The following is a 27,386-nucleotide window of genomic DNA, read 5'->3' as shown; positions in this document are numbered from 1 at the left end:
GATACAAAGGAGATATTTCAATGCAGAGAATCACTTGAGCACTAACATGGGAATGTAAAATCATACATAGATGTGACTGAAAAGTAGATACCCTGGATGAGTAGCTAACCCAGCCTTAGCAGGAACAAATCTCCAATCAAACTCCTGATCCATTTTTTAAAATCTGTTTATTTTGCATATCTCCACTGGTTACTTGAGTTAACCTTTCATATGCAAGTTAAATGATGTTTACATCTCTGTATCATTTTATTTTTATATCATTAAATAGTAAGCATTTTTAAAGGGCTTACCACAAGGTCTGACACAAAGTAGGCATTTAATGAAAAGTACTCATAAAGACCAGGTTCTACCATTGATGTTTGGAATGTGGAAGTGATATGAAAAAGGACAGTTTAAAATCCTAAGGCTGAGACAATCTTTGTGGGTTTAAGGAATGAGGTAAAGACAACTTTAGCAGTCTTGAACATGAAGATATCTTCCTAATCCATCTTCAGACTGTTCTCCTGAATTTCTTTAAATTATTCAAGACTGACTACAAATGGTAGAAAACCAGTTTCAACCACCTTAGGCAAAAATGTTTATTCACGGTACATAACCAAACAACAAGATTGCCATAATCCTAGGAAAAGCTGAAAGTTAGGCTAGGGATATCAACTTACTCTTCCAAAAATCTCTCTTAACCTTACCTTTTCTTCAGGTCAGCTTCATTATGCACAAGACAGATTCCTGACTGTTCTGGCTTTTCAATATTATAGTTTACTTAGCTTAAAGGAAAGTGATTCTCTGATACTGCTTTTCAGGTAACATTTTAAAAATAGATGAAAAGGAGAAAAATGTACACTGGTCTAGCCTGTGACCCATACCAATATTTTTACTCTGAATTAATGAGGAAGAAAACTGATTTCTTACACTGTTTTGTGTTACTCTAGCACAATACCATAGTTTGGATAATTATAGTGAAAAGAAATTTATTATCTTACACTCCTTGATGCTAAGAAGTTCGACATAAAGCTGTTGGCTTCTGGTAAGAGCCTTCTTGTTGCAAGATTATATGGCTAAGGGCACGAAGATATAGTAATATATGGATGAAGGAGAGAGAGGAAGAAGAAAAAGGAGGAGGTAGGAAAAAGAAGAAGGTGGTGGAGGAGAAGAGAGAAAAAGGAGGAAGGGAAGAAGAAGGAGATGGAGGAGGAGGAGGACAAGAAAAAGAACAAGAACAAAAAGAAGAACAAGAAGTAGAACAGGAAGAAGAACAAGAAGGATAACAGCGATGACCATGACCATGAGGATGAGGAGGAGGAGGAGGAAGAGGAGAAGGAGAAGAGGAACAAGGAAGCCAAGGGAAAAGAGAGGAGAGGAGAGGAAACGAATGGGTCTAATTTGCCACTTTATAACAAATCTACATCCATGATAATGATCCCATCCTCATGCTAATTTAATCAATCATTCCATGAGGGGAAAGCCTTATGGTGTATGATCTTTTAAAAGACTCAAGCTCTTAAGAGTGCTATGTTGGCAATTAAATGTCAATATAAATTTTGAGGCAAAAAGATATTCAAACCATAGGAGATGGGGTGGAAAGATGGTCCAAATTGGATCAGGTTTTATCCCTTGAACAGTCACTGTGATTGATTACTAATCAGCTATATTTTTTTCATATTAGAAGTCTACAGTAAGGCTAAGAGGAATGGTTTCCTCAAAGATATGAGAATGTACTATTGAAATGTTCACTGTGAGAAGTCACTAGGAAGTCATTGTTGCAACACATGGCAGTTTTCATGAGGCAGAGACTCTCCAAACATGGGTGATATAAATACAGGTAATAGGAACAGGTACTTAGAAACACCAAGCTGAAATAGAAGATATAAACACAGTTGTAATAGAAGCATTTTTGTCAGACAATTCTGAACAAACACCAGCAGTAGAAGCAGTAGAGAATTGCTCAGTAAATTCTCTATTTAAATCCTTTAAAGCAACTAGATTAGTGTATGTACTGAGCAAAAAACCCCTGGTTGAGGCTACATGGATGCTATAATCAGTCCTTCAGATACATCCTCATTCATGTGTGTTGATATTTTTGCCTTTCCATACAATGTTTTTGCAATACACTTCTTAATTCACCAGACATTTACTTATGTTTCTATGTGAAAAATGTTTGTGTACTGGATATGCAATGATGAAGAATGTAAACATGTTTCCTGACCTCAAAGAATTTACACCCTGATAGGCTTAGACAATCAACACATAATTCCAAGTAATCCCTAATTATAATTGTTATAAATACTGTGGAGAAATAAAGATTCCATCAGGCTTGGAGGGTCAAGGAAGTGAACTGAAATCTGAAGCCTAAAAATTAACTAAGATCAGTGATGGGAAGAGATAGGAAAAGGTGGGCAAAACATGCACTTACGTAATGAAGAGAGGACAGTGTTTTGGAGGAAGTAGAAGCAGCACCGTGTTGCTGGGGCAAAAGATTAATAGCACAGAGAAGTTGATCGGAAACCAGGTAGTGTAGGTCTTTGTATAGCTCGTTGAGGCTTTTAGTGTTTATCTTAAATATGAGGTGAAAGTTTGAAAGGGGGTGATGTGACTAGTTTTTACCATCTCTATCAGCTTTGCAAAGGAAGGCGTACAGAGGGACAAGATTAGGTGCACAAACTGGTTAGTTTACCGCTGCCATCTAGGCCAAAAACTATTGAACATGAAAATGAAACAACATGGATATATTTGAAGAATAATTATAAGACATAGTTATGATATTTGATGCTGTGTTTAACATGGGAGGTTACTCTTAGGTTGGTGACCTGAATAAATGAATGTCGTGGTTTTATTGAGTGAAAAGTGCTGTGAAGAGGATCATAATAGGAGGCATCAATAGTAATAAATTTGGATATTTTCTTTTTGATTTCTGATAAGCTTGTTTGAGTTAGATGACAGATGAACTTTAGGTATAAAATCTGCAGCACAATATCAGGGTCTAAATTGTCCTCTGCTCATTCAAAACTTAGCAATTATCAAATTCTAGCCTAATTAACCACATCCACATATTACCACCTCCCCATTTTCTCCAACCTGAACTTTCCTCTGTGCTGTCTCCTATTAGTCATTACTCAGATCATCACTAGACTCCAGTTGTATTTTCTACCACATACTTGTATATAGGAATATGTCTTGTTTCCATAAATAGGAATTAAATTTCTTGAAATTATGGATTCATGTTAGGCTAAGCTATCCCTCACTACTACCACCTGCTATAAATATGTAGTAAGGATCATTTTTACCTCTAACAAACTGAAGGCCACACCTAAATTGGTGTTAGAGGTAAAAAGTGTCAAGTACAAAAATGGTGGATTTGAATTTTTACTAGCAGTAGTGCCATAGACAATATTTTTAGCTGTTCAGTTAATTTAAGCTGTTCAGTTCTGTTAATTTACTCATTTGATGAATGTCAATCCTAATTGATAATAATACTGTATTTGCTTCAGAGTTATTGTGGGCATTATGTTCATAATATATGCAAAGTGTATAGAACATAGTAAGCCCTAGAAAAACTTTTAGTTCATTTTCCAGCTAAAATTATCTTTGTAGGGATCAAAAGCTAATAATTTATTATGGCACAGTGACTATGATAACACAAGTGAGTAAATACAAAAATTGGTAAAAGCATATGTCTACATCTTTATGTTTTTACTGTACTAATATTTCCTATATTCTATACTGCAAAGAGGAGCCCTCATTTTTTCCTTTGTATCCCTAGTGGGAGTTTTGTCTCTGATTTTACAGAATATTGTATTGGGTTCAGTCTTTCGTGTTTCATAAAGTGCAAATTAAGGCACAGCCAAAACTCAAAATTATATATATATATATATATATATATATATATATATATATATAATCATTTTAATAAGAAGAGGCTTTGCTCATTGTATATAACATATATTGGTCATTGTATTGCTAGAAATTTTAAAGGAATTGGCTAAATTGCAGATAGAAGCATATTAAATTATTGAAAACTAATGGTGGGTGCTTTGAGTAAATTACCACTTTCAGTTGTTTTAATCATTCTTTAGTCATCTCACATTAACGCATTTCTGAACCCTAAGTAATTTTCTACATCTCACCAAAAGATCTAGAATATTTCACCTTTTATAAAATGACAAGTTTAGGGAGGGAATGTGGAAGTTTATGTTAATGAAATATTTACATATAGGACTACATTGACTATGAACATCAATTTATAGTACATGTAAGTTGTTACTTATAGAAATCTAGTATACTGGATTATATTTATGTAGTAATAATAAGAAAAAAGTGTAAGACTTTTCCAATTTTTACACACCAGTGCCTTCAATTTTATACTTAATGTATTTTAATAATTCTTAGTGTAAAGGTCTTTTATTTTTGATATACGGCCTTAGCGTCTAGTAATATTGTTGATATGTGAATATATAATGTATATTTCTATTTCATATATGAGTAATTAGAGTTCCAAATCTCTATTCTAGTTAGTTTTCTTTTCACTCTCCTAAGAACCATTCAAATTTTATGTAGGTTGAGAAATAAAACTGATTTCCTAGATGAATGAATATTATCATTCTATATTTTTAACTGCATGCAAAAATTATATATAAGTTATAGAATGTCTTAATTTTTTCCTCACCCCCTTCTACACTCAACCAAGGTCCCAATCTCTGAAGGGTCTAGTGGCTACATCACTAGACTTCGCTTTGTTTTGGATAGAAGAGTTCCTCTCAGAAAACAACTCTTTGTTTCCATCTCTTCTTCCTCATCTTCCATTCATCTTTCACTTTCCCTGCTGCCTCTCAGTACACCTTAAATTTTCAAATAGTTAGCCATAATACTTTTCTGGAAGTAAAATGAGTGCCTAGGCAGGGTCAAATGTTGGATACCTCAGCATAACCTCTCAGGCCTTAAACTTTCTTTAATGGTAGATACTTGATTTTCTTTTTTTTAATTGAATTTTTAAAAAAAATTTATTTAAAGAAAGACTAAACAAAACAGAAAATAGGTAGAAATAATACATATGTTCGGAGAAAAAACAAACAGTAAGAAATCACTAGTTGATATTTACATATTGTCATTTTTCAAATACTTGTTCAAGATACAAAAATGGAACATGTAAAGTGGGAATTCAAACAGCGAGACTGCGAACAGTTCTGTTCAACTCTCCAACAAAAACTTAGTAAGATGGTTATCAATCCTATACACTTAAACATACATGCAGTTAGCCATATCTTCATTTATGTTTAGATTAAACAAACTAAAGCAGGTCAAAATCATTCTTTACAAAGAATAATAGTATTGCTGGATTTCACATCATTACCCTCCATGATCAGCATTGGGTATTGTAGTGTCTTTTTTTAAGAATTTAATTTAAAAAAGACTAAACAAAACAGAAAACGGGTAGAAATAATACATAATTTCAAAGAAAAAAAATAGTAAGAAATCACTAGTTGAAGATTACAGATTGTCCTCTTACAAATAGTTATTCAAGATACTAAAGTGGAGCTTATAAAGTGGGGATTCAAACAGTGAGATTGCAACCAGTTCTGTTCAACTATCCAACAAAAACTTAGAAATATGGTTATCAATCCAAACACTTATACATACATACAGTTATCCATCTATTCAATTATGTTGAGATTGAATAAACCCAAGCAGGCTAATATCACTCTGAGCAAAGAATAATAGTGTTGCTGCATGTCACATTATGACACTTCAGGATCAGCACTGGGTATTTTAGTGTCTCTTTTTCTTCAGAGTGTCTGTTCATTTCATCATGTGTCGTAAGATGGGTTCTAATAAACTGTTTATAGAGTCTACACATGCATGAGTCTTAACATGTATTTCTATCCTTTCTATATTAGATGGAGAAACAAAATAAAGCAAGACAAAACAAAAAATACTCCTATAAACACATGAAATAAACATATAAGACTGCTGTACAAATCGTTCTACCATAGTTCCTGTGTTGTATCTTGTTATCTCCAATAGAATTGGCTATATCATCAGACACAGTATAATTGAATATGTCAGTAGATAACAGTATTAATAAAAACACAACATTGTATATAGTATAGAACTTCAAAAACTGACAGTTATCAAACCGGAATGTGTATTGTAGAGTCCTGTCATCTTCAGTGTAGTTGCCTATACTCTCAGATTTGATAATATCAATCATACAGTTTTGAATAAAATCTTCTCTGCCTCATTTCTATTATGCTCTTTTGTTTGCCATCATTTGTCTGCTTATCTTCTTCATTCTGTTGTCTGCTCCATTCATTGAAGCCTCTCTGCCACTGTTCCTGGACTCCTAGTACTTTTCTCTCTCTGTAGAATGCCCTGGAGTATTCTCTGTAGAGTTGGATTAGTGGTTGCAAATTTGCCAAGTTCCTCTTTGTCTTGGAAGCATCTTGTTTCTACATTAATTTCTAGAGACAGTTTATCAGGGTATATCAATCTGGGCTGGAGGTTATTTTCTTTCAGGGCTTGGAATATTTCGTTTCAGGCTTTTCTTGACTTGATTGTTTGGCTCGAGAAGTCTGCAGTTATTCTGATGGGCCTTCCTTCCTCTGTATATTATCTGTTTCTTGTTTCTAACAACTTTTAATATTCTGTTCTTATGTTGAATTTCTGGGATCTTGATTATTATATGCCTGGGTGTACACTCTGTTTTGGTTGTAGGTGGCTAGAGTTCTGTATGCCTCATATATCAGAATATCATTTCCTTTTCCTATGTTTGGGAAGTTTTCCTTAATTATTTCTGTGAATAACCTTTGCAGTTCCTTAGTTTGTATCCGAGCTTCTTCATTTACATTCGTTATTCTCAAGTTATAGATCCTTTTGTCATCTTCTAGCCTTTGCATTGTTACTGCTTGTTTCTTGTTACTTTAAAAAGTTTTCCCTTTCATACTCCCACATTGAAAATCTGTCCTCCAGTTTGGATAATCTATCTTTTGTTTATTTTAAGATGATTTGCCCTCTTTCCATAGAGTTTTTAATTTCCTGGTGATCTTTTTAAATCTGCTTCATGTATTCTATATTGTTTTTATATTCTTCACCAAATGGTTCTCTCCTGTGTTTGAGTTTCTCCCTTCTTCAGTCTGTATCTGTTTGAGGGGTGCTTAGTATCTCTTTTATTAGTCTTCTTATATCTTGCTTTATTTGACTAAATATCTCAGTTTTGAACTCATCTATGAGGTTCCCAGTGTATCTCTTTGTGTCCACTGGCAATGTGTCTGATACTGCATGTTTGCTGTTTTCATTCTCCTTTGTATTTACCTGTCCTGGGTCAGTGTTCTCAGGGTTGGGGCCTGGGGACATTTTGTTGTTGCTTCCTCTTCCCATCTTTTTTGTTTCTTCCAGGAGGAACCAGTTTCTTTCTTTGTTGGTTAAAATTCTTCTGAAGCACCCTGACTAGATGACCCTTCACAATGCGATCTTTTAGGTTTTGTAAATCACTGGGTAGAACGTCTGGTCGGAAGCCAGGCATGGTGGCTCATGCCTGTAATCCCAGCTCTCGGTAGGCTTAGGCAAGTGGATTGTTGTGAGTTTGAAACCAGCCTTGGCTACAAAGTGAGCTCAAGGCCAGCCTGAACTGCATAGCAAGACCCTCAAGTTCAATCAAGGCTCTGGTACAGAACGATATGCTGCTGCCGGTGAAGGGCACCGGTGCCAATGGATTGTTCAAGCTCAACCGCAAGAAACTAGAGGGTGGCAGGGTGCAGCGCGGGACCCTGGTAGCCACCCCTGCTCTGCCACCCACCTCGCACAATGCCCAGAAGGCAGCCCCAGCCCCGGGTGCTCAATACTCGATTTTCACCAGGTAGGTTTTATTTGGCTGGAAGTAGCTAAATTCACATGTCACTCCTTTAATGTAGTACTTAGTTTTCCTGATCCTCTTGAAGAACTTGGAATTAACAACCCTCTAGAACAAATAAACAATAGTATACAGATTAATATACATACCTATGTAGTTCTGAGACTGAATTTAGTCTGAATGCAACTATTACAAATTTATTTCCTCTAGAATACAAATTTCACAATGGACTAGACTTTAAATTTGGTCCTTGCTTTTTTCCTGTTTCTGACATACACCCTACTAGTTTAGATGATTAATAAATGTCTTTAAGTAAGATGAATTTTCTTACACTCTGAATTAAAATTTATAACTCTAGAGTTTCAAGTCTGCTTTGCAGACTTGGGGAAAATACTTAAAATTCATTGATTTTTTTAGTTTAATTAATTCTGAGTACCTTATGCACAGTTATGTACAGTTATGTACAGTGAACATTATGTCATATAATTTAAGCCAAGTAAGACCAATTCATTAGAATGATATTGAAGAATGTACTCCAACTAGCTCCATCTTACGTCAGTGAATCTTGTACCTTAATACCTATAGTTCAGACATAGAAAATTATTGTTTTATTTGTTAAATTCATTAATCCTTTGAATATGCTATTGTGTTCAGTAAATTTTTCTGTAATAGAAGTGCTCTTAACATCTGTTTAACATATCTGGCCATATTTATCCTTTAAAATGCAATTCAATAAATCATTGTGTTTCTAAGTCTGCATCACTCTTCCATAAGAAAATGAGTTCCACACTTCCTTTGGACCACATGGTCATCTAAGGATAAATCTATCATTATACCTCCTTGTGATCATTTTCATTCTTCACTGAATTGCCAGCCCTTGTCTGCCAACTAACATGTTTTTCCTTTCTCTTAAGTCTTCCTGGATCCTATCATATATCACATAGTAAATGCTCATTAAGTGCTAATTGAATAACTTTTGTAGAGTGCATGCATGAAAACTCTAAATGAGGATGTTCTACTAAAAATTGAATGAGTAGATATAAATATAGGAAGCAAACATATATAATAATTAATTTAAATTAACCAGATTTTCTTTCATGGTGCTGTGCTCTTAGGCAATTGTTTTCGAATCAGGTATGTCTGAAAAAGAAAGGAAGGAAAAATAACAAACAACTGCTTCAGGTTTCTGGACAAGGAAATGGCACCACTAAAAAATGGATACAGTAAACCAATCCAGGCACTCAGCTAGGTTATCTTTGATAAAAGGGTCAAATACCTTTGCTGGAGGAAAGATACCCTCTTTAACAAATGGAGCTAGGAAAACAGGCTATCCTCCTGCTGAAAATTGAACCTAAACTAGTATCTCTTTACCAAAGATCTAAATACTAAAACAGAAACATTTAATCTGCTGTAAGATAAAATAAGTAAAACCATTGAAAACCTAGGTTTGGGCATACTTTCTGAACAGAATCCTATTTGCACAAGAAATAATAACAAAAATCAAAAAATAAGAATCACATGTATGAAAAGGTCTGCATTAAAAAGGAAACCACCAATAGAGCAAAGAGACAACCCACAGAATTGAAACAAATTTCCAGCGACTTCTCAGGCAAAGGACTGATACCCAGAGTATCTAAAGAACTACAAAAAATAGATCTTCCAAATTTAAAGACCAATAAACAGTGGATATCTGAAGTGAATGGACATTTCTCAAATGAAGAAGTACAAACAGCCAATAGATACATGAAAAAATGTTCAATATCTCTGACCATTACAGATATGCAAATTAAAACAACATTGAGACTCCATCTGATTCAAGAAAGATTGACTGTCATCAAGAAGTTAACCAATAATGGATGCCGACAAGTTTGTGGGGGGCAGGGAGGGAGAAACCCTTCCTCATCATTGGTGGGATTCTAATCTGATATGGCTACTACTGAAATCAGTATGATGAGTCCTCAAAAAATTTAACTAGAAATTCTATTTCACCTAGGTATTCCCTTTCTAAGTATATTCCTGAAAGAATTAAATCATCCTATTACAGCGATGCATACCCATATTTATAGCAGCACAATTTGTATTAGCTATATATTGGAAACAACATATGATCATCAACAAGTGAATGGATAAAGAAAATGTATTTATATACAATGGAGTAATACTCTATCATAAAAAGGATTAACCTGGGGAATTTTTAGGTAAATGTGTGCATTGAATGACTATAATTTTAAGTAAAATAAATACACACATTTAAATATCACATGATTTACCTTATGTATGAAACCCAAATTATACATAAAAAGCAAAATAAAAGGCAAATAATAGAAAGTAGGGAGATATTTTTCAAATGGAAAAGGGAGAAAGAAAGGGAGGGTGAGGGAAAGGAAGAAAGACAAAAGGAATCATAAAAAAGAGATTTGAAGTAAAGAATGGAAATAGAACTTTTGTAAAAGGGAAAGGGAAAAAAGTTGAAAAAATAAAAATTAGGATGTGTTATGTAAATGTACATATTCCTCATAGATGTAATCATTATGTACTACAAGCATGCACTAATTGAAGAAAAAAATGTAAAAATCTCTGACTGATACAAGGATAAAATATACATGAGGTACAGAAATAAAGTTTTTGTTTGATAAAAAAGGGCACCTGGTATAGGATGGGAGAGGCTAATGGACAGTGGGTGGACAAAGGAACAGGTCTCCCTTAGAATCACATCTAGAATTGTCCTTGGAACCAGGGACAGAGCCAAGTAACTATATTGAAAGTCAAACTTCAACCATACAGGTGTTTTCTTAATAAAATATCCAACAATTCTGCTTTTGAGTATTTTTTTCCCCAAAGTGATGATTTAGAGAACCAAATGGAGTCAACTGTCCAGGTCCTGTGCAGGCTCATATTAAACCTGTCCTGTATGTCATGAATATTGTGGGTAATTTTCACAGATCTTCTAACCTGAAAATCTTTTCAGAATCTGGAAAATGAACATGCATCCATATATATACGTATATATATATATATATATATATATATATATATATATATACGTATATATATATATATATGTATATATATATGTATATATATATATATATATATATATATATACGTATATATATATATGTATATATATATATGTGTATATATATATATATATATATATATAGAGAGAGAGAGAGAGAGAGAGAGATCATGCAGTTTTTAAAGTGTCTGACGTGTTAATTTGATTGCTCAGAGTAAATGATTAGGGCAGTGTCAATAAGGATTTGGGCTATAAACATTTCTAATTCAGAAGTAGTAATTTTATTGTTGTTGTTTATATTTGCTTTCTAGCTTTAAGATATAGAAAATGCATTTTTGTAGAAGTTGCCTGCACTGTTAGCACTAATTAGCATTATGATCGCTAAAGAGAAGCATGTATTTTATCCAATCTTGCTCTCCATATAAAATTAAAATAAAGAAAAATATTCCTAAACATTTAAAAATGTCGACTATTTTCAAGTCAAAGCCTGTTTCTGAATGTTATGGTATTTGTAAAAGTCATTGCAGATCACAGATTTAGGCTTAGCCTATATAGCTTACTAATGTAATGCTTCCTTGTAAACAGGAAAGGCTCCTGAGTTTGATCCCATTGCATCCTCTGTCTGGATAATAATATAATGAAGTAATACCACAGCATATACTTCCCAGTGAATAATATTCTTCTCATTTTTGTTAATGTTGTTAAACAATTTCAAAACTCTCCTCAAGGCAGCTGCTTCATGCTAGGGAGCTAAACACAGGAGAGGCCAATGTTTTATTTGTCTGCCTGCAGACACAGATGTTGTTTGTATTGTCTGGAAACACAGAATATGCTCTAAAATATCAGTGTTTTTTTCAGTGAGTCAAAGTGACATGATGATGGTGAAGTAAATCCATAAATATTATTATATAGTGGAGTAATTTTTCAAAATGACATAAAAATGCATTAAATTCACATAAGAATAATGAATTAATATATGAATAATTTAATGGTTTCTTTCTGTATCATCAGTAACAGAGGAAATGCTCATTTTGTCCTGGCTGCTGTATCCCTATTTTGGCAACTGGATGTAAAATTCCAGCTGGAAGCAGCAGCAAACTGAATGAAACCTGAGCGATAAGAAACAGAAAGTTCTAGCATCAGAAACATGCACCTTGCACAAATGTTAACTAGGCTGTGAATTTGAATGGGCTACTTATAACTTCATATGCTGTATGAGGTGATAGGACTCAGTGTTAAAATTGTTTCCAATTAACTTTGCCACCTAGTATGTGTCTATGTGGCCTTGGACAATTTAATTTCTCTTTGAACTTCAATTGCTTTATTTGAAAAATAATAATAGCTCTATGTATGCTTCAGGATCTGGTTCATGGAAGATGCTAAATTCATATTTGAGTTTACTTTCCTTTTCTTTTCTTAAATACATAAAACTGCATGTTCTGTATCTTGATTTTTATCCACTTAGGTTCCAGGACAGTGAAATGCATGCTTTGAAATTTAGCCCCATTTGTTCAGCCTGAACCTTTGTGTTTGTTAATTTACAAGTGAATTTTTTGGTGAGTGAGGTAGATTAGATTTCCAATTTCCCCAGCTAATAGGGAATGGGCTTTCTTTATAAATAGGAGTTTATAGTACTGAAACTTCGATATTAACAGTATTATAAAAATAACTATTACTTTAGATCTAGCATACTTTATAATGAGATCTAGGCTGACCTTGATAACAAGAGCATTTGACAACTGTACCAATTCATTTACACAACTTCACTTTTCTTTGCTAAATATTGAAGGTGGCAATAATTAGAACTTACAGTACACGTGTATTTAACCCATTTTGCCATTGACTATATGGCTACTAAAAAACCCTTAAAGAAAATAATGATCAAATAAGGGACATTATTAACTTCTAATTATTGAAAAGTACATTTTGAGGGCTGTTTCAGTAGTGCTTGAATTCCCAATGAGTTAATGATATCCTCTCCTCTAGTCTTGCTTGAAACAGATATGAATTGGAATTGACTGGAAGGAATAGTCAACGTTACAGGAAAAACCTGTAACTATGGAATAAGGCAAAGACACCTAGCATAATAAGATGGAAATAAAATTATTTGTTACCAGTATCACTACATCCATTTAATCTGTTAAGATACTTTAACAGTGAGCCCAGATTGACCAATGAATCTACCTTCTAGGCGTAGGATCAGACTTGATTTGTTGGTCATATTAGCATCAGACAGTAATAATCTTAGCTTTGACGATCACAATGTGCAGAATTTAAGGCCTTTTAGGGGGCTGGGGATTTAGCTCAGCAGCATCAGCGCCTACCTTGGAAGCAGGCAGTCGTGAGTTCCATCCCTGGTACCGATAAAAAGGAAAAAGACAAAAAAAAAAAAAAAAAAAAGAATTTAAGGCCTTTTGATTCTACTGGAGTGAAGGAAAAATGGTACACAAGTCAAGACAAATTTATTAATCATTTCCTTTATTGATGGCAGCTATAAACGTATGTTTTTCTATTTCACCAGCTTTTTTACTTTGATTGCCTCCAGTGTTCTACTGAAATATTTAAAATAGAGAAGCATAAAAAATTCTGTATTCCTCCAGTATTTTCTTTAAAAACTCTTTTGTGAAGTGTAATTTACAATGAGTAAACTGCAAATATTTAGAGAGGAAATTTTTTCAAATTAGATATCCATATATGCCCATGAAAACATTATTGCAATCATGAGAGTAAATCTACCTATTACCCTCCCAAAGACTCTATTCATCATTTGTTTGTTTGTGTCAAATTTAGAACATGTGTTCAGTAAATAATCATTACAATTATTGTGGGGATAACACGTTTTACTGCATTTTGTTTCCACGTCCTCTTGTCTCCCTTCTTCCCATTTCTTGGTCCCATTCTCACTCACCCTTTTTTAATGCATTTCTACTCTCCACTCTATACTCCTTCACCCCCAAGCCAACCACTGATCTGCTTTCTGTCACCACAGATCAGTTGGCCTTTTCTAAAATCTTAAGTAAATGAAAACACAGGACATGTAGATGTAGTTTTGTGTAGTTTGTTTAACTCAGCATAATTATTTTGATATTTATCAGTTTTGTCATATGTAGCATATGTTCAATGCTTTTTATGTATCAGTAGTATTCTGTTGTATATATGAACCCGAGTTTGTATCTCTTCACCTACTAATGGCCTTTAGATTTGTTTCTGACTTTTGGTTCTTACAAATAAAGTGGCCGTAAGCATTTATATACTGATCTCTGTAGGGACTTATGCTTTCATTTCTCATTGGTAAATACCCAGAGGTCGAATAGTTAGATCATATGGTAAGTGTGCATTTAACTTTATAGGACACAGAGGTCTAATTAACCTTAAAGCCAACATTATTCTTAACCTACCTAACAAAGTTTAATATCAGGACCCAAATGATAAAACCGTTTCTAAGTAATTGACCCACACACTAGAACAAATTATATATCTGCCTACTTAATTATCTATGTGTCTGTCTATCCTATCTATGTAGAATACACTGAATATACTGCTCAGTGACTGTGAATTATGAAATTTCCACTGTGGACATTGTGAGCAAAAACAGCTTTATTTCTTATTCCGGTTATTTCCTTTATTCTTCTCATGTGACATTTTTACAGTCTCAGGTGGTTTTCTTTTGTGCACATGCTATTCAGAATGCAGGGAAATGTTCAGTGGGCCCCTCCAAAGGTCACTAGATTTTACTATTTTGTTACTCTCTCCTTCAGGGTACTGTGAAATGCAATCTCTAGCTGCCTTGGCCTTTCTGGACTATTAGAAGCATCTTCTCAATTCAGAGAAGGTCCAATAGTGTCCACTTGTACATCTGTACCCTCTTCGGGTATTGAGGCCTGGAAACTCTTTGTAGGAAGTAAAGTGGAGAAATAATAAAATCTTAATTTGTTTTCAGTGTGCCAGAGATCACTATATTTCAATATGTATTGCCCAATGTTTATAAATTTTTGTTCTGTACATTTTGTGTGTGAATTTTGCTTCTTGCTCTTGTCATTTCAGACAGAAGAATAAATTTAGTTTTTGTCACCTATTTTGGCTGAAAGTGGATGTCTTGTCCATAATTTAATGGTATATAATGATTTAAAATTTAAAACTTCATAATGAGTGTCCAAAATGTTATTTTCTCTACCTTTTCCAATTTGAGAAGTTTCTTTTTTCTAACCCTAAAAGTTGTTTTGAGTAACAGTCTCTGAATTTTTGAACAAAATTTCTCAAAAAAGCCACATAAGAGGAGAACACTTCTCAGATGAATAAGTACAAATAGGAATTAAATATATGAAAAAATTCAACATCAGTCGTTCCAGAAATGCAAATTAAAACAACACTGAGATACCATCCCACCCCAGAAAGAATGGCTACCATCAATAAATCAACTAATATCAAGTGCTTTTGTGCCTGTGAGAAAAAGGAACATTTCTCTACTGTTGGTGGGAATGTAGACTGGTACAACCACTGTGAAAATCAGTGTGGAAACTCCTTGAAAAATAGCTTTGGAGGTCTCATGCTGTCCAACTATTCCCCTTTTGAGCATTTTCCCAGAAATATTGAGACATTATAACACAGCAATATATGTGCATCCGTGTTTATAGCAGCATAATTTTTTATTTTTTTAAAATTTTATTATAAAGAGATTAAAACAAAGGAGGATAGAATAAAGGACATGGGAACAGAACAATGTAAGCAACACAGTATTTCACTACAGGACAACTTGTAATTAACAGTAGCTACCATAATGCCTCTTTCTTTGAAATAGTTGAGCATAATTTCATATACAATAGAATCAAACATAGCAAAATAGTATAAAACCATTTAAGAGAATGAAAGTATTACTAAAGAACTAAATAACAGAAAAGGAACAAAGGCTACTCTATTATCTCATTTTCTGTAGAAAATTTGTTTATACTGTCACCCATAATAAAATCCAGTAAGATACAACATGATAGAACCAATGGAAACAGAAGAACAAAAGCATGGTAGGACTTCAGAGCGAGATGATATTAAATCATCATTGGCTAGTGTATTGCCTTGTTTTCTTCAAAATAGTTGTTCATACCATCACAGATAATAAAATCAAAGAAACCAGAATAAAACCATTCCAACTATGAATGAAAACAGTATAAGGCTTCAAGGCAATGCAATGGGGAATCATGATTACCATAAACTCTTATATACTCTTACCATTCCTCACGCTACAGAGACTATATGGTATTTACACATGTGAGTTTGATTTATTTCGCTTATGAGTATGATCTCAAGTTGTGTCCATAATGGATAAAAAAGATGTGGTACTTTTATTCAATGGAGTACTACTCAGTTACAAAGAAAAATCACATTGAGAGATTTATAAATAAATGGAGGCAGAATAATTTTTAATATCCAAGTCTTGGAAACAACTCAAATGCTTATTATACATGGAATTGATGAAAACAATGTATTTTTAGAGTGGAGTACTACTCACCTGTAAAGAAGGACGGACTCAAAACTTTTATAGATAAATGGATGTAACTTGAGACCATACTCTTAAGTGAAATAAATCAGAGTCATTTGTGTAAATGTTATCTTACCTCTCTACTATAAAAAACTGAAAGAGTAAGATCCAAAATGTGCCATAAATATTGTGAAAGTGAGAGGGAAAAAAAACTGCTCAAAAGGAAAGAACAACTGGTGTGGGGAAAGAAGAAATGAGGAGGGAAATATGTACACACGCATATATGTGCATATTCAAGATAGATAATCATACTACTAATCTGTTTGTTCATGAACAAGAACAGCATGTGCTTTCATTTATCATTTTTATATCTGTAACTTATAATCTGAGCAAATACTCCGAAGATAACAATATACAATATGTTAACTATTGTTTATCTCCTGCTATGATATTTTGGAATTCTTTGTCATCATTTTTACTGTTTTTTGCATTGTAAACTTAAAAAAGTACCACATACCCACTCCAGGGAACCCTCAAGCATTAAAAAGGTGGTGACTTCTATGTGGTACATGGCATGGAACTGATGGGTACAAAAGTTTCTACTCATGTTGCTTAAAGACTATTTTGCTAGACTATTTGGAGACTGCCTTCAGTAAATGCCCCTCAGTTCAACAAACATGACTATATTTCTGAATAGTTTTAATAAGGAAAAACTGCCTATTTCTTGAAGCCAAAATGTATAGTAAAGATGGCATCCTTTATGACATATTTTAGTAAGATTTCATTTTCCATTAATCGAATATTTCTATAAATTTTATATTTTCCTTGAACCTATAGCATCTTTTCTTTCATTTTTTGTGAAACCTATGCAACATCTATTATTCAAAACACAGAGCTTATGTATCAAAGTACAATTTGCTTTTTTTTACAGTTTTCTTTTGTAGGAACTATTTTGTTAAGTGAAAGGTCTCCACTGTCAGAATTGTGTTCAACTGGTTAATTCTTTCAAGAATAGTTTAACACGAATTTTAAAACTTTGGTGTTGAATGATAACTCTACTTAGAAGCTTTCTAGGTCCTGGAATGACCCTAATATTAATTTATAATTATGTAGTCCTCAGTAGATCACATGGTTTTTCACATTTGTTTTTGTGTTTAATTGTATATATTTAAGGTATAAACATGATGTTTTCATGCATTTATCTTGATTTTTATATAAATAATAAAATTATTTATTCCTGAGGTGAAGCAAAGTAACACACTCATCAGCCCATATCGTGTGTGTCTGTGTGTGTATGTGTGTCTGTGTGTATGTGTATGTGTGTCTGTGTGTGTGTGTTACTTGCAATCAAACTCATGGCCTCACATTTAGTCTTTAGACCAATTATCAGTATATTGCTTTTTAAAAAGATATCAAAAGTGTTGTAAGAGCTGGAAGTCTTGATTCAGGAGATAATTTGTGTGATACAAATACAAAGAAGAAATTTCAAGCAGATATAACTTTATGTAGTAAGATTAGAAGTGCTCTAGGGATGGGTAAAATTACTGATTAGAGGAGAGGAACATTTAAAAATACTTTCAGAAGATACTGAGACAGGCTGGATTTTAGTCCTAGGGAAACTCAGAGGCAAGTAGGGTAGGTAGTTGGCATAATACATTCAAAGATAGAAGAAAGAAAAGAAACAGAACATCTTTGAAGACTCCTCCAATAAGATAGAATGTAGTTTATTCATTAATACTTCATGGGCAATAACTCTGATGCACAATTCTATCTTGGCATCTTCATTCATAACAAAGTAAATGCTGGAAGAGAAGTACTGAATGTTAAGAAGTCACATTGTCTTAAAATTTGTGAAGAACTCACAACTGTTGTTAATGGTTATTTAAATCTTTAACTGAGTGTTCTCTTCTAAATGGAATTGTGCAGCATATTAACATAGTTCAAAATTTCAGGCACATACGCACACATTGAGCAAACAACTTCGCATGCTTAGTGAGCATAATGGAAATGCACAACTGTACCTACAAGACCACAGTGGGCAATAAGGATTCAAGCTCCGAAGTGTTATGAACAGCTAGAAAATTGGAGCAACACAGGTAAGAAATGAGAAATTTTTAGGGCCATTGAGCACCACATATTTGCAGTGTTCACTAGCCCTGAAAATTTCTCATTTAAGACAGGAAGTTTCTGTCTTGTTCGACATGTCGAAATAAAGAGAACATGTGCAGGTTCTCATTGATCTAAATTTCTTTTGTAGTCCAGGACCTCCCACCATGTTTGCTGGTCCCTGATTATTTTTCCAGACTCTTGTTACAAACATTGCAGAGCAGGAATTCACTTCAATAAACTTACACTACTGCTGTCTTAGTTATCTTCAAAACAAGTTCTCTGTTCTTATATGAATTGAGTCTAATTGAATTCACCTCCAAGTTCAAAATTAGTTCAGAGAAAGAACAGTTACTTTATCCACATCAGATTTTCTTCCTCTCCCTCAATTGCTGAAGAATATTTTAATCTATTTAGGATTGGAATTTGTTCTCATTTCTTCCAAGTTCCTACCTCATTTCCTTCCTTTTGGCTGTGTGCTACGATTTTTTGTTCCTTCTCTCGTTTGGGCCATATTTACAGATTTGCAATTCACTGTCTGACAGCTTTCCCTTTGGCATTAACATGATCTTTGAACTGCTTCTGAGATGTCTCCAGTAAGTCAATATTCACTCATCACAAAGCAGGAATATTTATACTCAGCGTTTAAATCTTCCCAGAATGTTGCCCTGCTTTTCTATACTGATGGTAAAATTCTGAAAATTAAGGTGAAACTTTTAGATCCTAAGTGCCAAATTAATGGGCAAATTTGGAACTAGGAGAGAAAGATTAGTCTTCAGAAGTTTAGCTATGTTACTAAAGTCCTCTGGTAAATGCAGGTCCCAGTCCTACACATTGGGAAATCTTTCTCACTCAATCTTTTGTCCCAGAAAAGGCTGACAAGTCCTCAGCAGAAAGGTAAAGGCCAGGTTTGGGCTATGTGCCTTATCAATAGGACTTTGAAAAAGGATTTTTGTGAAGCTTCCCAAAGGATATGACATGGTCTTATGAACTCACACGTCTTACTGTCTTAGTAAAATACTAATAACTCTTTATCCTAAGAGCAAATTTAAATGGACTTATTTTTAAAGAGTAAGAAAAAAATAAATAAGACTATTATGTCATGTTTTATCAAATGAAAATTGAGTATGTTCAGTGAGGCTGTATTAAAATAAACATATGAAACTGTGTGTCAAATTATTTTGTATACTTTTCTCTGATGCCCTCAAAGTGAAAAATACAAAATGGTACCTAGTGGTAATAATTATTTGTCTTTAGTCTAGTGTTGCTTATGTCTTTCTTTCTTTGTGTTTCTTGTTTAAGACTATAATAATTTATTACATGTTCCTCTGAAACTGGTAATGAGTTATTAAGGGATAAATAATATTTTTAATTGTGTGAATTTTTATTCATTATACCATAGAGTACTGCGTGCAATAGCTACATTTATAAACTGATAATTTTAGGTGAATGAGTAACAATTTACTCAGCTGCATTTTACATTTCATATTTCAGATATTCTACTTATCTATTAATAATCTTTCAGTTCTCAGTGGGCACCTAGACTACGTAAATAGTTTAATGTAGTAAGACATGTAATCATGAAACAAAATCTTATTTAACTAATATGTATGATTATCTACCACAATGGATGCATGAATAATACCTTGATTCACAGAACCACTGACTCTTGACTCATTTAAATGTTGACATTCTATATTTTACTATAACTGGCTCTTTATAACTACAGAATTGTAGAACAAAACAGTTACCTAGTGGTTTATTCTTAGATCAACAAATGATGAAAGTGAGGCACCCTAAATGACTTGTCCAAAAGTACGTGGATTTCATAGGAACTGTTGTGAATCACAGTAATCATAATAATTGTACCCTTCCTTTCTTATTTGGGAGATTGTCTACAGTTTTTAAAAGTAGTATCCCAGTTTCTCAGCTCATGGGTAAGATTAATCATGCTTTACTAATTATTTATTTCGATTATCATCATTTAAATCTCCTTTTATAGAGGAAGTGAAAATAGGTAGAATTTTATGAACAAAATCCTCAACATATCAAAGACTCGGAAAGGGCATGCCTAGAAAAATGTGGATACTGTATACATAAACCGTTGTTTTCCCTTTCAACTTTAGATAAATGACTTCTCCATACTGACCACTTGAAGATCAGCTCCTAGTTTCATAGAAAAAAGTATAGTAGTTCATTTTATCCAGCACTTTATAGCATTTGTTTAAAAACTTAATTTACTTCTGTTAACACAAGCCTAAGGTGATTCTATGTGTCAGAATCATTCATGTTAGTATATGATTCCCAGATACAAACCATTCCCTTAGTTGCTGCAAGGTGAGTAGTGATCAGTTTCATCTTTAACTCGCCCCTTAAATTTGGCTTTCAGATCTTAATGTCTCTAGGACAAGCGTACTCCCTAGAGGATCGCTGAGCAATCATGCATCTTTTAGTCTTGATTGCCTCTTGGCTTAGATATAAGCAAGAAAACACTTGACTCTTTTTTTACTCCTCTGTGTGCTTTCTTTGACCACAAGGAAAAGAGCGGGACCTCATTCCATCTCTTGCTTCATCTGTAAAAATTAACTGATTCAAAATCTCCTCAACTTTTAATGACTGCTGGTGTACAGCTCATTAAAGAAACTTTACATAAGTGTAAATGAACTATAATAAACTACACAGAAAGTGCTCAATTTTGCTTGCGTCCCTTTGTTTTAAATCTCTCTCTTAATCCTCTTTCCCAGGAAAATGGACTGTACAGATAAGTTCTCATTTCCCAGCACTATTTATAAAGGGAAAAATACAGTATATGGACTTTTGGTTTCTCTTCTCCCAGTCAGTGTAATTATGTTGGAGTCCATCCACACTGTTGTGTTGACAACTCATTCCTTTTAGGTGTTATTAATTTTCCAGCTTGTGGATACATCTGTTGTTATCTATGCATCTATTCATGGACATTTAGTTCATTTATACTTTTTATTTATTATTTATAAAATTGCTGTGAACACCTTACATAGATTTTTCTTTGGAGAGAAGTTTTAGTTTCTTTCTGAATTCCAGGAATACAGTTACTGTCCTGGTAAATTTTTAGGAAACTGCCAAACTTTTTCCAGAGTAGTTATAGATTTTTGCTTTTGCATCAGCAATGTATGAAAATCGGTATTGTTCCACATCTTTGGTAATACTTAGTATGGTGTGTTTTTCTTAACCCTTCTAGCAGGTGTGCAGTTGCATCTCCTTGTGGTTTTAGAATTCATTTGCCAAGTACCTAATGATGTTTAAGCAGTTTTTCATTTGCTTATTGGTGGTTTCTGTGCTTTTGCTTTTAAATACTTTTTCAAACCTGCCAATTTAAAAGTTGAAATGCAACTCCTTATTAATCTGCTGGGGTTTTATCACTTGAAAATCTGCAAAACATACTTCCTTAGAATAAAAATTAGATACACATTTGTAAGCCTGAAAATGCATCATTCGCTTGACTCTATCTATACATGTTTACTTTTGAATTGTAATTTCTCAAGGCACCAGTCAATCCATTCAAACCTGAGATATTCTAAGCTTGTACTTACTTTTCGCTTATGGACAGTTCCTTTGAGAAGAACAAGTCTATAATAATTTCAATTGAATTTTATCTTCTCTTGGGGATAGGTAGTGTTTTAGGTAATAAGATTATATATGCAAGGCTAAAAATGAACAATTTAAATTTCACTGTAAGTATTTTATAGATGTTGCATCCTATGGGAGTTTAAAGCAAATCCAGGGCTGTTGTGTATCCAAAGAAGTATTTTACAATGTTAACATTGATTTCAAGAAACAGAATGAGGCAATTCAATGAACATCATTTAATGTGAATAAATAAAATGCTTTTATTCCTTTCTTCCTATGTTTGCCACATTTAAAAAGAGGAGCAATTGATAGCCTACTTGAATTGTTACTTTTTAAAGTATAGATTGACACGGAAATGTACATTAGTTTGATGGCATTTAGTTACCTAAATCACGATTTAGCCTTTGATTTTAAATCAGGTTGTAGTTCCAACAGAAAATGAATTGTTTATTTTATGCATTTTTGACACTTCTTTACAAAGGAAAAAATGCATGTTTAAAATTTCTTTTTGCATTGGAAAAAATCTCTTTAACGAAAAGGGAATCCGCTTACATCTGTCAGTGCTCTTTTGTAAAACTGGTATCTAGTGTTTTATCAATCTGGAATGACAAATGGCCATGTGTTTATTTTTATTTGCTCATTTTTCCCAACAAATGTCACGACTCAGAGGGTTATATTCAAAGCTTTGGAGACTCATAATTCACATGGCATCTTTTGAGTGAAACTAAATTCAAGTCCTGGCTTGTAGAAGTAAATTTCCTAATTAGTAACCTGAATACATAAACAGAGGCACTTCACAGCCATTTAAAGCCAATGCTTTCTTTCTTGTGCCTCCAAAAAGAAAAAAGGGTGGGTATGGCACTACCATGATATGACATTGCGCTCATAGCACCTCTTTTCCTTCCTTCCATTAACTTACAGAAATTTTGAGGGCAGTAGTAGTTTTCAAAGTGTGATCCCTAGATCAGCAAGCAGCAGGGACCTTACTTGGAAATTTATTCAGAATGCAAATTCTCTGGCATTACTCCACATGTGTTACTTTTGAAACTGGGAAGCAGGAATGGCAGTGGGTGTAGGATACCGAAATCTGTTTTAACAAGCCTTCCAGGTGATTCTGAAGCAGGCAAGTTTTATAACTACTGGTTTAGGGAAATGAAGGAAGTTTTGAGCAGAAGCCTATGGAAAATTCCTTTCTTACAGCTTCAGGCTGACAGGTTCATTACCAGGTTGCTGTAGCAACAACTGCACAGTAGGATTGGATAATGAAACACTGTGAAATTAAGAAGCACAAATATTAACACATCCCAATATTGTAAATCCCTAAGATTTATATTGGACAAAAAGGATTTTCACTTTTAGCCTCATGGCAAGGAAAACCATGGTTTGATAAGGTCTTATGTCTGATAAGTAGAAAATATGCTTATTTTTAAAGCTTTAACCCTTTGAAATTTATGTAACTTTTTTTTTTTTTTTCATTTTTACTGGTACCAGGGATCGAACTCACGACTACCTGCTTGCAAGGCAGGTGTTTATGCCGCTGAGCTAAATCCCCAGCCCCCAAAATTTGTATAACTTTTTACAGAAAATCAGAACTACTCCTAAATATATTCATGATGGAATTCATAAAGCAGTGCATTATAACTCTAAAAGAGTTCATTGTAATTTAGTTTTCATAATACATCATAGTAGCTTTATTTGTATACAATATTTGTTTTGCAAAGCACAGTGCTAGGTACCTACTGGCCATTAAATAAGCATAATAAGCATTAAGAATCAATTTGTAGGGGCTGGGGATTTAGCTCAGCGGCATAAGCGCCTGCTTTGCAAGCAGGCAGTCGTGAGTTCGATCCCTGGTACCAATAAAAACGGAAAAGACAAAAAAAAAAAAAAAGAATCAATTTGTTCAGCCCATATTTGGCAATTTATATGTTACAGAAATAGTTATTTTAACCTATATATTTCTATTCCATAGTTTTCTCTAATATATGGTGTAATAACATCATTTTTTGAATCTAAAGAATGAATTCATCTTAGCATTTACATTTTATTGATATGTGCTAAGGATTAGATGCACTCAGTTAAGCCTCTTCCTGGCCAAATGACATACCTTGTCTCTGATTGTAGCCTGAAAAATCCTATATAGTGCACTACATGTCCGGATTGCTTTATCTAAATATTACTGGACACTGCAAATGGTATGTCTTGTCATGTGGTTACTTTTCATTAACTTATTAGGAATTCTTAAAGCATCTTTCCTTTTTTGACACTTTACCATAATTTTTTGACACTTTACCATAATTGAATACAAAATTACCTGTACGACAGAATGACCAATATTTATGCAGTAAGTTGATAGAGCTTCACTGATGTCTAGAAGAAATGATGTCCATATGGGTATTTTTGGGAAAAGAGCTCTATGGCTGAGGACAAATAACATCTATATTCAGGGCTTAGTTTTCCTCAGCTACCAAGAGAGATTTATTACATCACCTTTAAGATTCTAAACATCTTAAGTTCTAAGATTTGGAGGGAAAAATCAAAACCATGAGGCACAGCCATAGTGAAATATGTAACTGAATATTTTGTATGGATTCGTTAAAGGAATGTATTAAACAGAATAATCAGCATAAAGTAGACCTTAAAATTCTATAGTGACAATGGAAAGCATTAATGTGCAGTACTCATAATTTTAGACTTTAAATTAATATGTTTTAGGGATAATATTTTAGAAAGAATATGTATGAATTTAATTTTTTTCTCAGACTTTTAACAATGAATTATTTATTTTTAGCCCCAATCTATATGAAATACTTAAAAGAAAATAATTTTAATATTTCTACCTTAGCAATGTTCTATATCTGATATATGCTTTATATATCTATATATATGTGATATATTCTTTCTAAACGATAACTGGCTTTTAATGGCAAACTACTCTTCTGCGCCCGCTTACTCGATTACATTTTGTGTGTCCTAAAATTGTAGCTATAAAGCTATTTGGAACATGCTTTTTCCAGAACATTCTAAGAATCAACAGGAGCATAATTTTAAGCTACAAAACTGGAAAATAAGCACAGAATTGTAGCAACCATAAATAAACAACCAGAATTTTAACTTCAAAAAACTCTTAAGTACTACCAATGGAGGAGGGGTGGAATGAGGAGAAAAGTGGAACTGTTTGGGGGTATTTTACATACTTTTAACCCTTTTCTCTGAACGTTTTGTCTTCTCAGAGATAGAATTCTGTGAAACTCCTCACACTCTGTGCTCTGGCTACCAGACAGACATGCACAGCGTTTCTCGGCACGGTTACCAGCTAGAGATGGGATCCGATGTGGACACAGAGACGGAAGGGGCAACTTCACCTGACCATGCACTGAGAATGTGGATAAGAGGAATGAAATCAGAGCACAGTTCCTATTTGTCCAGCCGAGCCAACTCTGCATTGTCCTTGACCGACACTGACCATGAGCGGAAATCTGATGGGGAAAATGGTAATAAAACTAAGCTACCTAAACTATTTATGAAGTAATAAAAAGCACAGAAGAGGCTTTACCCTTTGCTTTGCTTTCCCTTTCCATATCTGCCATTCGTTTACTGTGCAGAATGCAAATGTAAATAAGTAGGGTCCTATGATAAGATGTGAACCTAAGTATCTGGCAAATGGACACATTTATTTGCAATGACACAAAATATTTTTCATTTCTGGGGAAGCTACGAGGGAAATAATTTCATGTAGTCAGCAGTATTGCACATGTCTTATTTCTTGCTCACTTGTTATTTTTATCTCTTTTCCAATGCAGTAGTAGTGGAATTTATTATAATAAAAAGTCATTTCATGTATTTTGGTTTTATGTCAATGTATGAAAAATGAGATGAGCAACTGCATGGCAAACTTACTGTGTATATGTTTTCTATTTTGACTTAGATTAACCTGTTGAATGTACAGACATTAAAATTAACTAGGTTAGGCTGAAATGATTTAAATAGAGCATGGATTAATATCTACCACCAGTCAGACAATAGATACTTAACATCATTCTTTTGTATTTCAATTATATACTATTCTCTTGCAATTTTGGGGGAAAGAAAAAGCTTTGGTATGTCAGGAAGGGGTTAATTTATTTTATTTCTCTTTTCCTGTCCCTACGAAAGAATAAAATCCTCTTATAAAAAGTACACTAATGCTTGTTAAACACATTAATCTAATCTCTCCATGACTTTGTTTGTCTAAATCTCATAGGTTCCCATCACCATGACCACAAAGCCTACTCTGTTAGCAGTAACTAATTAGTATTTTCTAACTTGGCAGAGAAGCAGGCAACCATTTGTACTGGCAGCTTTTTCTATTCTGTCTTCTTCTGCCTCCTTCAGTCTAATGTGGATACTACAGGGATATAATCAGGAATGAGTAGTTGCCCACTAGATAGAAAGTATTTTGTTTGACACAATGAAATATCATCTGCAGCTTGGTTGTGAAGATTATTTTCAAGTATGTAACGTACATATTGCCAACTTGGCTAAGAGTTTAAGGGCTAAAGTATGGAAATGAGAAGGAAACACATTTATTTTTTTAAATTTTTTAAAAAAAATTTGGTACTGAGGATCGAACTCAGAACCTCAGGCTTGCCAAGCAGGTGCTGATGGCTCTGAGCTAAATCCCCAACCCTGAACCACATTTAATATAAGTATGTACATTCATACAAATGGACATGTTTTAGAATGGAAGTTAGGAAACTTGGGACTAGTCACCGCAGTTTTCTGGCCTTCATTGTCACTCAAGAGAAACAATGACCAAAATTATATGAAATAGAGTAGTATATGATTACCCTTATTGCTAATGCATCTTGCTCTGTATCATCCCACTCATGACATAGGAACTTACTGCATTTCACTGGGTTGAAACATTAAAATACAAGAAAGAAGTTTCTGCACAGAATTCTGTAAACTTCCTTTGTGAAATCCTCAATATGAGGTTTTTGGGGACATGATGAAAATGAGGTAGTGGTGATGGCTACGCAAGTAGGAAAATACTGAAAACTACTAATTTCTGTGTGTGAATAGTATTTCAATAAAGCTGTTAATTCTTTTAAATGTAACTTAAAGTTTCAGGCTGAAGTTGGAGATAGCTTTCACAAGTATTAATTAGAAAAATTTTTGCTATTTCAGGTTTTAAATTCTCTCCTGTTTGCTGTGACATGGAGGCTCAAGCTGGATCTACTCAAGGCAAGTGTTTCCAAACATTTGAAGACAAATTGTTTTTACCTCACCTCATCCCTAACACTTGCCCCCGCAAAGGGGAATGCTTCCCTTCTAACAAAGAACACACACACCTGGTCAGT

At 33.8% G+C, this 27,386-nt stretch overlaps 1 protein-coding gene across 8 annotated transcripts in view; it reads left to right on the top strand.

Moving 5' to 3' along the window:
• The window catches only part of Tenm1 (teneurin transmembrane protein 1), a 757,085-nt gene that overhangs the window by 272,978 nt on the left and 456,721 nt on the right, over nt 1–27,386 (top strand). For all 8 annotated transcript variants that reach the window (XM_063246384.1, XM_063246382.1, XM_013147982.3 and 5 more), the window contains 2 exons: nt 25,278–25,538; nt 27,214–27,270. In XM_063246384.1, coding sequence (XP_063102454.1) covers nt 25,278–25,538; nt 27,214–27,270 — 318 coding nt within the window. The remainder of the gene's footprint in view (nt 1–25,277; nt 25,539–27,213; nt 27,271–27,386) is intronic.

This window comes from Cavia porcellus, unplaced genomic scaffold (genome assembly GCF_034190915.1).
Source record: "Cavia porcellus strain 051 isolate PalLab524CR breed Dunkin Hartley unplaced genomic scaffold, mCavPor4.1 scaffold_3, whole genome shotgun sequence".
NCBI lineage: Eukaryota > Metazoa > Chordata > Mammalia > Rodentia > Caviidae > Cavia > Cavia porcellus.
This window is presented reverse-complemented; position numbering and strand designations above follow the sequence as displayed.